General features: G+C 42.5%; 1 protein-coding gene across 3 annotated transcripts in view; it reads left to right on the top strand.

Annotated features, from left to right (window-relative positions):
* KIAA0930 (KIAA0930 ortholog) overlaps positions 1–13,052 on the top strand; it is a 126,905-nt gene that overhangs the window by 58,136 nt on the left and 55,717 nt on the right. For all 3 annotated transcript variants that reach the window (XM_090043797.1, XM_090043798.1, XM_090043795.1), the window contains exon 2: positions 9,357–9,505. In XM_090043797.1, the coding sequence (XP_089899923.1) occupies positions 9,357–9,505 (149 nt within the window). The remainder of the gene's footprint in view (positions 1–9,356; positions 9,506–13,052) is intronic.

Here is a 13,052-nt window from a genome sequence, read left to right as displayed (position 1 = left end):
GTGTGTGTGTGTGTGTGTACACCCCAAAATATTTATTATAAATTGGGATTCCATTATTGTTTAACTGCAATTTTAAAATTGCAGTTAATTGCAACAATTTTTTTTTAATTTTACAATTTAAATGTGATCCTTTTTTAAATTTTAACAGCCCTAGAACATATCCTTTCCATGAAAGGGATGCCCCTTAGAGTCATCTTAATGTCAGCAATAGTGATGGGGCACTGGCTCATGCTGTGTTTCAAACCAGCAGGTCAATTATCTAGTGTTGACAGAAGCATTAAACTTTAAGGTATGGTCTGAAAATTTCATATTGATTCTAGAGAGGGAATTGGAGTCAGACAGCTGTAAAAATGGAGCTTTAACTATCAGACACCAATTAGTTATGCTGGGGAAGATGACACACATTGGAAATCAGCTATCATTTACTGGCAGTTGGGTAAATATGGTGTCCCAACTGTAGAGACAATTGTTCCACCCAAGTCAGTTTCTCACCCTTTCAGTCTGGTGAACCTTTTATTTGATGTGAATTTTTTTCTCAACTCTATTACATTAACTATAGGAATAAAAGAAAAGTGTTGGTGACTCAGCCTTTATTAGTACACACTTTATTAGTATGTTTTGAGAGGTTGATAGGGTATACTTGATCTTAAAGGGTCAGGCTGTGGAGTATCAACAGCCTGTGTGTTTTGCCCAGCTAGGATTTTAAGGAACTTTTTGGGCAAGTTTAATTAGTCTCCAAGCACTCTGTTCAATTGAAGTGCTAAATTTACTACTTACAGATGATGAAACTGAAGAAGAGATGGATCTAAATGACTTGCTGTTACATAGTTTGTAGTAGCTTATTTCAGAATTGTAGATTAAGCCTAGAGAAGACCCTGCTCTGCCCCTCACTCAACTTACTGGACCAGAGTTAAATTTTTATTGCACTCTAGGAGCTGTGATACAATTGAACTAATGGTTATCTGCTATATAAGAAATCCGTCTTTTTAATGTTACTTTTAAAGCAAAAGAATGTATTCTGACACTGCTTTTTTTTTTTCTTTTGTACTTTGGTTTTGGACAGTATTATTTTCATTTTTAAAAAATAGTCTAACTTATTGTTATATATCTGCAGCTAATTTTCCAGAATCAATACTTAATTAAAAAAAAAAGTTCATACTAGGTAAAAATGCATTTACTGCCTATCAGCTGACATAAACCTTGTCTATAATGAGAATAAAATGTATGCAAATGAATCATAATAATAATAAACTGCTATAAGTAGGAGTTATTCATTACACAGTTCTCATAATTTATATGATTAACTGATAGTTTATTAACATTTACAATCTGAAATCTTAATTTTATTTTCTTCAGTTAGGAACAGAATTTGTTAGGAGAAGAGTATATCTAGTAAGCTCTTAGGCAGAGTTTTATGGGTGTACAATTGCCCAGAATTTGGTTCTTTTGCCTCTAAGATCTAATTCCACCTTAGTACTGCTCTTCTTAAAGCCAAGTTTTTTTCGCCAGTGATTTTTATACAGGAAGAGCAGCAACTGTGTTTAATGAGTTTATGGTCAGTCCTTCCCAGTGGAGTTGCTTATCACCCCCTGCCCTCCCTGACCCATCCACCCACCTGTGATGGTGATGAGTTGTGCGCACCCCCCCCCCACCCCGTGATTGGTAATGAGTTGGCAACATCATTAGAGGTGCTTGAGGACTGTAAACTAACAGTAACCCCATAAACTGTTGTTGCTTTTGTCAAAACAGTGGAGATGTAATGAGCTGCAGATGCACTTGAAAGAATCTGTTTGTTTCTGGATTAACGTGAAACCTTAAAAGCAGGAAAAATAAAGAAAAAAATCTGATTGCAAAAAATCTTTGTAGTAGACTCTGAAGACCAATTCCCTCTCAGTCCCCCTCTCAGCCCTTGATCAAGGACTCTGGGTTATAGTATAGCTGTAGTCTTTGGGAGCCAGTAAAGCCATGTTAGTTAGAAAAACTCTCAGGCTGTGCTCCTAATTACGCTGCACCCAGGGCAGCTCTGTCAATGGGGAAACAGAAAGGTGAATTACAGACCATTCTGCCCCCATTCTCTCACTCACAAACTTGTTCTTGCTCCCCTTCTCCTCCATCCCTGCTGTATGCTCAGCTCAGGCAAAACAGAGTATCTGCCCTGGTGTCTGGTAAGAGGTTTTGAAATGAATACCTCATGCCTGTGTGCATTGCCCTATTTTCCTGAGAAGTCCCATTGTGGCTGAATATAAGGGCAGTTTCACTGCAGCGTTACTGCACTGAGGAAAGCAAAGGCTGCTTCTGCTTGGCAGAGGTGATCAAGAGTGATGTGATGAGATGTGATAGACTTATGGTTAAATCCGTCTCTGGCCCAGCCTGATCCCTCTACAGAGTGTTTCCGGCAATTTTCTTGCTTCTGTAACAGGTCTCAAGGGTTTGCCATGGTGGTACCTAGTGCCCCTGGGGTTCAACCCACCTGCTGGCTGGCTGTGGCCTGGCCTCACCCCCAGTCTCCTGCCTGCCATACCTTTGTTACTGTTTGTCTCTCTTTAGAAGGTAGTCCATGGGGCCGGAAGTAGCACCCTGTTTCCTTTGGTTGCTGGCTCATTCCTTGGCACCCTCATGCCTAGGGCCTGGGTGCCCCCGATGTGATTTCCCCCTTTAAAGGAACACTCCTTCAGGCTTACAAGCACCGGCTGGTTTGTCGTCCCAGCCTTGGCTGCCTTTTTCTCTCGCTCAGCCCTGGTCCGCTGTCTGAGACCTTGGCTCTCAGGCCTTGGCCTTCTCCACTAGGTTTCATCTCCAGTCTCTCTGACAGTAGGGTGTGCCTTGTGGGCATCCTACCCATGACCACCTCCTCCCCCGTAGCCACAAGCCAGTCCTGCAGTCCACAGGTACAAGCAAAAATGCTTTTAGGCTAAAATGCTTCCCCAGCCTGGCTCTGTCACCACAATGAGAATGAATATACATGTATAACTAGAATAATTTAGCTTTGGTGCCTAGTGCCACAGCTTCTTTTCAGACCTCTGTAATCTAGCATTCCTTTGTGCTGGCAGGTCAGAGTCCATGTGAGGCCTTAGCTGTGGTCTTGGCCTTACAAAGTTTATAGCCACACTCCCCTGGGTCACCTCCCCACTAGCCCTGGCAATCACAGTCTGGATTGGGCTTCCCTGTATCTGGGGCAAGCAGCCATTTTTCTTGAAAAGGGCTGTCTATTCCTACCATTTCCTCCAGGGTACCTGAGCTGGCTGGTTTCTCCCTGGCTTGCTTCTTCAGTAATGGAGTAGGAGCCCCATTGCAGCATGCCACACCCAGGTTCCTCTTTGCATCTTTTGTGTACATGCTAGTGATTTTTCAATAACTGAGAGCTTATTCTCATTCAATATATGTTGGTAGCTGTATAGAAATGTGCCACAAATGTCACAGGACTGAATGTTATCACTGGGTTGCACACAATGGCTGCTTAGAATTTCACAGCTGCAGCTGGGAATAAACTGGGTATTAGGCAGATGTAGCAATGGTATCACTGTCCAATGATACTGATACAAGCTGTTACATTCCGTGCTTCTGTAGCAATGCAAGTGTAGCAAAACTCTTGCAGTATTAACTCCATTTTGTTCAGTATTACTAGAGCAACGAGAGGTAATAGTTACAGTGGATGGGCATTTCCAAGCAGAGGTTCCCTCTTCCCTTTTTAAAGTGGTCACAAGTTCCATAGCCTGAGGTGCAAAACCCTGATCTTCAAATGGGATATAACGTATTGTGCACTGGCTTACGTCCAGAACTGTATAGAATAACATTAGGACAAAATACACACCATACACCGGATCTTATGCCACTTAGGGTGCAGACAGAAGTGAGTTTTCTTCTGATATGTCCCCTGAAAGCATTGTATGGCCATGACGAAACAAGTGCATGGCTGCAGCACACTTTTTAAAAGGGCCCAGTCCCACAAAAATCAGAACCCTCATTGTATAAGGGTTCAGATGAAGATGCTGCAAAACAGAGTGGCTTCAGTAACTTGTGTCTGTGCTGCCTCTCCATCTGTGTGCTGTTTTCAAAATGGGAGGGGGGAGGTAGTGCAGGGAGTTTGGTCCCGGGTTTTTTTAGCCCACACTGGAGGGTGAGGCATCAATCCATCTACTGCACTTTTCCTATGTATATGTCCCTATATTTTTGAGTTTGTAATTGTAAAAATTGTTGGCTAAAACTGGAAATTTATTTGACAAACTTCTTCAGTGAAAGATAACTAAATTAGAGGAAAGCTTAAATAATTTCTAATGTTAATAACTTAAAAGATTACTTCATTTTTTTTTTTTTTTTAATCCTTCTTACCATAAATGCTAGAGAATCTAAATCCTTTTCCTGCCTCCTAGCCCCTTTAATATTGTACATGGTATTAAGTTTGAAATTAAGCACTCAAAAGCAAGGGTATTTTAATAAGTTCAGGTTCCTGGGGGACATTTAATGAATCAGTGTGAACATGTACATTTTTTTCCTACTTGTTACTAAATGCTCAACAAATTTTATTTAAGGCCAGGTGTTGTTACCTTTACTCACTTGAGTAGTTGATGCAATTACTGAAATGGATAAAACAATTATAGGTTTTCGCAGAATTTTAAAATGTGCTGGAATATAGCCAGAATTAGCCTACACCAAAAACTTCCAGCTTCTTTCTCAGACTTTTTTCATTAATAAGAATGTTCAAATGTAATAAACAGTAGATATAACCTCAAATGTCATTCTTATTGATGATATTTAATGCATTTTCTGCATGGTCCTACAGTGAATTTCATTTTGTTTGAAGTATGGCTCTTGGACTTAGTTTGAAATTAAAATCTAAGCACTCTTGAATTTTCTATTTTCTCCAATTAAAGACCTAATTTTGGGTCTTCTGTATTATTAAGCCTGGAAGGAAGTTTGGCCCTGTAAATATGAAATGCATATATATATGAGGTACGAAAATATACTGAATTACACTTATGGATTAAAAGATTGATTAATACTGTTTTATGAAGCATTGGTGATAGGTACTCCAAGAAAAATCACCTGTTACTTGAAATGTTAGTTTTCTTTGCAGTTGACCAAAAACTCCTCCGAAACTTAATTCAGTTATCATAAATATGCTTCACTTTACGATGGATAAGAATGCTGGTTCATATAAATCAGTGTGTCTTAGCTCAGCATTGCCTACCTGGGGTGCTGGGGCATTTTGGGCTGGAGCCACACCCCTACCCCCGCTGCCTGCTGCTGCAGACACAGATGGGAAGCGTGGCTTCAGCCAGGCAGGGGGTGTGGCTCCAGCCCAAAATGCTGTCTGTCTGACTCTGTCACCCCTCCCCATCAGTGTCTGGCTGGCTGTGTGCCAAGCTCTCCGCCACTCCGTATCCAGTGTGCCACAGTGCTCTTTTATTTAGGTAAGTGTGCCATGGGGCGAAAAATGGTTGGGAAAAGCTGTCTTGTCTTAAGATACTACTATTGGGGAAGTGAGCCATACTCTTTCATTCCTTCTCCCTTCTTTCCCTCTCAGGCCCCATTCCCCTAAGTCCCCCTCCTCCTATGCCATCCCATACACGTCAAGGTTTTGGTTCTTCACAATAAAGCATATATAGTGTCTTTCATCCCAGAGGATTATAAAAGCTGGATGTTGGCCACATAATTGTAGAAATGGACAGTGATTTGAAACCATGATTCTCCCAACTGCCAAACTTTCATCTTTCACCATGCAAGAGGATGCAGTATCTGTTTCTGTTTCTCTCCAGCCATGTCTTGGGTCACACAGATTCCTACTGCATAGTTGTGGTTGGGCTGGAGAGGGTGCCCTGCAAAGGCTACTGTTGTCTAATTTTGAACTGAACTATGTAGAGCAGGGGTGGGCAAAATATGGCCTACAGGCTGGATCCAGCCCTGCAGGGAATTTCATCCAGCCCATGAGTGCCCACTAATTGACTGTACCCTGCTGAGCCTGCACATCTTTCCCATCCTTGTGCATGGAAGGGCCTGGCCCAGCCAGCATGTATAGCTTCTGGGCAGGGCCCCTGCTGCGGCCACTGGGGGACTTGCTTAGCTTCCCTAGCCTCCAGCAGCTCCTGGTGCTTTCTCTGCTGTAGTGCTTATTCTGGGCACAAGGTAGGGTAGTAGCAGGGAGGGGGAGCAGCACTGGGCAGCTGGCCAGGGGGGCAGTGAGGACAAGGAGCTTGGGTGAGCAGGTTGTGGGTGTGAGGGAGGGTGGGGGAGTGCCCCCTTCCACACACTACCCCATGGCACACAGCCACTGCCCCCAGGGGCAGCAGCAGCAGGCAGTGAGTCTTCAGGGTGCTTTTGGCTCGGGCAGGCACTGCTGGTGGCGCATGGCCCCAGCCAGTTCTGGGAGCTGCATGTGGTGGCAAGGAGTGGAGCCAGGCTAGCCCACCCCACCTCCACCACACAGGGCTTCCCATGACTCACATGCAGCTTTGGGCACTTGTGCACCACAGGGGGAAATCCCTGTGTGATGAAGCCAGCTGCCTTCCTTGCTTCCCACTGCCATGTGCAGCTTCTGGGACTTCTCCAGGAAGCAGGAGGTGGGGCTTCCCTCCACTTCTGGTAGAGTCCTGGGACCTGGACATGGCAGCAGGGAGGAGAGGCAGCTGGCTTCATTGCATGGGGTTTCTGCCCTGGTGGTGCGTGAGTGCTGGGAGCTACGCATGTAGCACAGGGAGCCCCACATGGTAGAAGTACGCTGGCCTGGCTTCACTCCTTGCTGCCATATGCAGCTCTTGGAACTGGCTGGGGCTATGCGCTGCCAGGTGGCAACACCTGTGCAGGCCCCAAGCACCCTGAGGCCCTGCCACCTCTGCTGCTCCCAGTAGTGGGAGCTCTGTGCCATGGAGGGGTAGTGTGTGTGTGTGTGTGTGTGTGTGTGTGTGTGTGGGGGGGGGGGGGGGGGGTCCCCATAACCTCCCACCACACACAGCCACACTGCTTCAGAAACCCCACATATACCTACACCGCATCATATATACACACCCACCTGCCCCCAGCCACACCCCACACAACGTACAAGAGTAAGAGTTTATTTTTGAGCTATTATGCAATCACCTCCGTATACTCTATACGAACACAAATCATGACAAAAATATCTTCTGAAATAAAATTTAAAATATGTTATACAGGTAATCTTTAACTTATGAAATGTTATAACTAAAAATATGACTTCTATAAATTCACACCCTGTTTTGACTTTTTGGCATCAGTTTTGTCTTTACTATGCTTGATCTGATCCCGTGCCAGTGAATAAGTTTTTTCCTGTGTTGCCCATCTCCCTGGAGAATGTCTGTCCAAACTTCCTTGGATACTTCTTTTTAAGAAAGCAGCCAAGGCTCCAGAAAAGCCTGCAGCCAAGACTCCTGAGAAGACTCCAGCCAAGAACCCTTCAGAAAGTCCAGCAAAGTCACCTCAAAGAAGTCCTTCCAAATCGCTATGATTGCTATTTACAGTATAAATACATTAATGCAGCTGTATTACTCATTTATAATTGATTGAATACAAAATTCTGGGTTAGTTTTTTTTGGTGAAAATAGGGTATCAGGCCTTGGTTTGGGAGCCAATCCCCCATTTATAACATTGTTTCCTATGGGAAAATTGGTTCTGAGTTGCAACATTTCAATGTAAGACTCGGTTTTCAGGAACCAGTTGTGTTGTAAGTCCGAGGACTGCATGTAGTAGATGTTTGACTTTTAATGTATGATTTGGTTGTTTTCTGGTTCCAAGGTGGCCACTTCCCCTTCTTCCACCAAAAGGAGTACTTCAGGGGACAAGGGGAAGGACTTCCCATGGCAAAGGCCAAGGGTTAGAGGGTAGGGCAACCAGGGGGGTGAGACACCTGTTAATGGGTGGGGCTACCCTTGCAGTCCTTGACACCACACCAGTAGAGTGACCAAAATGCTGGCTTGCATCCATAGATGCTTCTCAAGCAAATCCCAGGACGTCATTCTCCCCTTGTACTCGGCCTTGGTGAGGCTGCAGCTGGAGTACTGCATCCAGTTTTGGGCTCCACAATTCAAAAAGGATATGGAGAAGCTTGAGGGAGTCCAGAGAAGAGCCATGCGCGTGATCAGAGGTCAGGAAAACGGACCTTTATGATGACAGGCTGAGAGCCATGGGGCTCTTTAGCCTGGAAAAGCGCAGGCTCAGGTGCGATCTAATGGCCACCTATAAGTTTATCGGGGTGACTGCCAGTACCTGGGGGAATGTTTGTTTGCCAGAGTGCCCCAAGGGATGACAAGGTCGAATGGTCATAAACTACTGCAAGACCATTTCAGGCTGGACATAAGGAAGAATTTCTTTACTCTCCGAGCCCCCAAGGTCTGGAACAGCCTGCCGTCGGAGGTGGTTCAAGCACCTACTGTGAACACCTTCAAGAGTAAATTGGATGCTTATCTTGCTGGGATCCTATGACCCCAGCTGATTTCCTGCCCCTTGGGCAGGGAGCTGGACTTTATGATCTTCTGAGGTCCCTTCCAGCCCTAATGTCTGTGAAATCTATGAAAATACATTAAGCAGCCTTCCAGCTGAAATAATTGCCTGAGCCTGATGTAGAGAGTTTCACAAAATTTAAACTCACCTTGAGAGCTGAGCAATGAAGACTTACATTGTTGCTGGTAGCATGCACAGTTCTTGTTTCCACCTTCACCTAGGTTTTATTATCCCAACTTCTGTTTTTCTCCTGTCTCTAACTTGTTTCTCAATTTAATTTTAAACTTTTATGAATTTTGGGAAGGTAGGTTATGTTCCCATTAAAAATTCAAACTGGTTCCTTGTCAAATACAGGATGCACTGAGGTGGACCTTTCAAGATACGTTCTTAGTAATGGGATTTGATCAAAGAAAGACAACACAATTATTCACTTTCTGCAGTGCTCCCCAGACTGCCAACAGTAAGCTTCTTGCCAGTTGATAGATTTAAGTAATTAATTCCAGCAGATGATGGTGTTACTGACATTGAAATTAGCTCTCTCACTTCTCTAATGTCTTCTAGCTTGGTGCCTTGGCTCAGTCATTTCCCATGACCTAGCCTGAGGAGCTGAACAAATAGAGATAAATGTTAAAGGACAGATCTTCAGCTGTGGTGAAGCAGTACAGCTCTTATCATGAGAACTATGGTAACTTACACCAGCTGAGGATCTGGCCTTAAATATACTATGAATGACAAGTTATGCCACATGAGTTGGGCTATATTATCTTATAGCACATAACTAACACTTCACTAAAGACAGGTTTGTCCCACAACATTCAGAACCATTGCTGCATATAGTACTTAGCATATGCAAATGCAGCTTGATGGCTTCCACAAGTCTTAATTTTCCATCTCCTCCCTTTTAGGATTTTTCAAAGATGACCGCATTGTGTTTTGGACTTGGATGTTTTCTACTTATTTTATGGAAAAACTGGCCCCCAGGCAAGATGATATGCTCTTTTACGTCCGCCGAAAGCTGTCTTATGTTAGTGGTGATACAACAGAGGAGAAGAAGGTAAGTGAATAGCAATATAACATTCAATATATTATAACCTGGAGACTTTTTTTTTCTTTTACTAAGTCAGCACAGAATTTGATACTCTGTATTGCTTCACTTTTTTCTAAAGCATTCCAGAGCCACAGTAGATTAAGGATCGGGAAAGATTGAGTTCAGTCCACATCAGATATCTGTGAGAAATTAGTATTTTACCACAGACTATATTTTGAAGTGTAAATATGCAGAATAGTAGACTTCAGAACTCGAGAACCTGAGGGATGGATGAATGGTCATAGTGCTTGTGTCATAGTTACTTTTATCAGTTTGCATTTGGAAAAATGGCACTAACTTGGTTTACATCCAGAAAATTCCATTTTGCAGTGGTAAGGACTACAAACTTTTTTTAACGTGTATATTTTTTATTTACATATAACTCATACATTTTATTTATAACAAATAGATAAAGCCCGAGTCATCCAATTTGTTGAGAAGTAGGATTTTGACCTTGGCTACTTTGGGAATTTTGGAACAGGTAAAAAATGGTGGTGGGAGGGAGGTCTGTCTTTGTTTCTTAAACTTCTTTTCTGCTGGAATGCTTGGTACCAAATTCATCAAGCTGTACAGGCCAGATGAGGGGCATGGAGCTGGTCTGTGGGCTAGATGAGGCCCACAGACCAGTCCTGTGCAGCTGCAGCGTGCAGAGATGTCTCTAACAAAAGGTACACACTCCAGCTCCACATCTTGCATGCAGGGTGTGGAGCTGGTCTGAGATCAATAGGCAGGACCATGGGGCAGATGGTAGGGCTCCACAGGCCAGATCCAGTCATGAAGAATTGCAATAAAATCCTAAGTTCAGGATCTCAACTGGGTAATGGTTTGTTTGTTTGTTTGTTTGTTTGTTTGTTTGTTTGTTGTCTTCAGGAAGGAATGCATGGCAGGATATTTGAAGCCTTAGCTTTTGGAGGAAAAGCTGCTTTTTAAAAACTGTAATGGTGCTTGAAGTTTCACAGCTGTACTACTGTTTTATGTAGCCCCGCCCCCACAAAAGCAAAACAAAACAAAAAACAACACCCCCCCCCCCAGCCCAACAACAAACCAAAAAAACCACAGTGGTTGTGTTTGGCATCATAAACATGAACTCCTTTAACTTCTTTCTCTGTCCAGTGGGAATGAAGAATCTCTCTCAGTACTTAGCCATTTAAAACCACATTTAGCTAATTTTGAATATACTTGTTCTTTCTATGCAGAGTTAGGAAGCCAAATAAACCCTTGCTTTTATGAGGCAAAATGAAGCTTTGAGCATAAATGCCATCATAAATATTTCTGATCTGTGGGGACTTTTCGTAAGTGGAAGTCCTCATTTCAGATTCAGTATTAGTGAAATGGCTGCATTAATGACTGGTGTGGGAAATGAGAGATTGTGTATGCTGTAATGTGCTATGCTGAGCAAAGAGTGCACTATATGTTTCAACACATATGCCTTGGACAAGAACTGAGAATTAGACTGTTTTTGTTTGGTGGTACTGCAATAATTGAGAGGGTCTGATGGGCTCTTATCTTACCGGTTCTTTTCAATATGTTCCTGGGTGTCTCAGCTTTATTTTGTGAGAATCAAGCTCCTACTTTATGTGCTGCTTTGTGGTTTTAACTGCTTCTCAGATTAGATTATTGATGCTGTTCTGTCCAGTGAAATGTTGATTTGTCACTCAAAGTTATGACTGATGGATGAGCTGGTTTAGATTTCACTTTGTAGCTTTGTCAACAATCTTGTGAAAGACAACTCTCTTTGCAGTCCCCAAGTCCCATCACATCCCTGGAATTGCAAAAGCATCTGCTGTCTGTTTTGGGTTTGTAAAACAAACAATGAGCCAGACAGTCATTCAGGATTTAAAACTGATCCCAAACATCCCTACTCATTTCCAAATTGCATATTCTCCTTACCCGTACTGAGAGAGAGAGAGAGAGAGATGTTATCTCTGTGTTACAAGTGGAGATACTGAGACATGTGGTGACATGGGAAAACACTTCCAAATAGAACTTGACATGTAACTCTGGTTCCCAGTCTAAGAGAACTAGATTGCGACTGTTATGTCTGATTAATGAATTTTTCATAGCTACGTGTGAATTGAACTGGTTGAACATAACTGTGAGTTTCATAGCTATGTGTAAGTTGAACTTATCCTTGAAGTAAAATAATTCTGTAGGATAGAATATAAAGCAGGTTGTTTGTGGAGGCGTTATATGTATTTGTTAGTCTTAGCTCTGTTTTCAGATTGCCAAAATCCTGCCTGTAACATCAGCTGAGGTGTATGAGGTATGTTGGGAGTCCTGTTATGTCTGGCCATTACAAATGCTTCTGGTGCTTTCAGATTCTAAGTGTCATTTACATGAATGCACCTGAGTGTAATGAGCTTGTGTGAGAATCATAGCAATGACCATGAGAAAATGTGCAGGGAATGCTACTATTATGAGCATCTACAATAGTGGCATTGTTTTCTCAACCAACTAGCTCATGTTACATGTTAATTTTGTATGCCGTGTTGTAATGGTTTGTGTCAACAAGAAAAAAGTGACAATTTCTATTGCTGCATCCACTCAGTTCTCAGGTTTTTCTAACAGTTGTGAGCGATTTTAAAAATAATTCACATTTATATACTTTTTCTATTGGTAGTAATACTAAAGAGCCAGGGCAATAACATGTGATTGTTAAATTTTGGCAGAAGTAAAAAGTGAACAGGAAAAGCTGTGTTTGAATCGAGCTCTAGTTCATTCTTGTAACTGAGTACCACCATAGCTTAACCTGAAATTTTTCTTCAAGTTCAAAAGAAGTAATTTTAGCCCAAAATAATGGGGAATCTCACCAAATCATCTCCTATTATGAGGTTTTCATCATCTTGTATCAAGGTCTCTATAGATGGGTGGTTGTGAAAGTCCATGCCATCTGACATATCTCTTGAAAACAGGCCCCTTTCAGTCATATAGACCTGAATTTTTAGAGACAGTTGACAGCTGGGAACTCTCATCTCTTTTCCACTCCATTAATATATAGAGTGTATATATAACAATGTGTTCCAGAATAGGCTTGTGTCAGGACATGGTTTCTTTACCTTTTTGGAGACCTGTGGATCCCCAGACTCCTAGGATCCCAGAATGGTGCATTAGACTAAGTAACTGCTTCCCTTTAGCATTATTATGATACCACATTCTTGCAAGTTCTTTTTATTTTTTTGTCAGGGTGTTTCACGGTGTCTTTAACCAAACTCATAAGACCCATCTGTCAGCACCTGAGGCATTAGGTCACCTTAGAATGTGGCTTTTTCAGATGCAGCTGAGGCTTACCTGTTTCAAACCTCTTTGAATCATAGCTTTTTACACATCATTATGTCAAGACCAAAAGAGAAATGTTTCCCACTCCCTCCTATACTAACTAGTATTATATAGTGAGAACATAGCCCCTTGACAATGTCAGAGCCTGTAAAGTAGGCCTTGGAATAAATGGAATCAGGCTTGTGTCTTAAAATAATACATTAACTTCCATTAAAGAGATGATCTCTCTGTTGCTGCC

This window comes from Crocodylus siamensis, chromosome 4 (assembly GCF_052110815.1).
Source record: "Crocodylus siamensis isolate JL-2025a chromosome 4, ASM5211081v1, whole genome shotgun sequence".
NCBI lineage: Eukaryota > Metazoa > Chordata > Crocodylia > Crocodylidae > Crocodylus > Crocodylus siamensis.
This window is presented reverse-complemented; position numbering and strand designations above follow the sequence as displayed.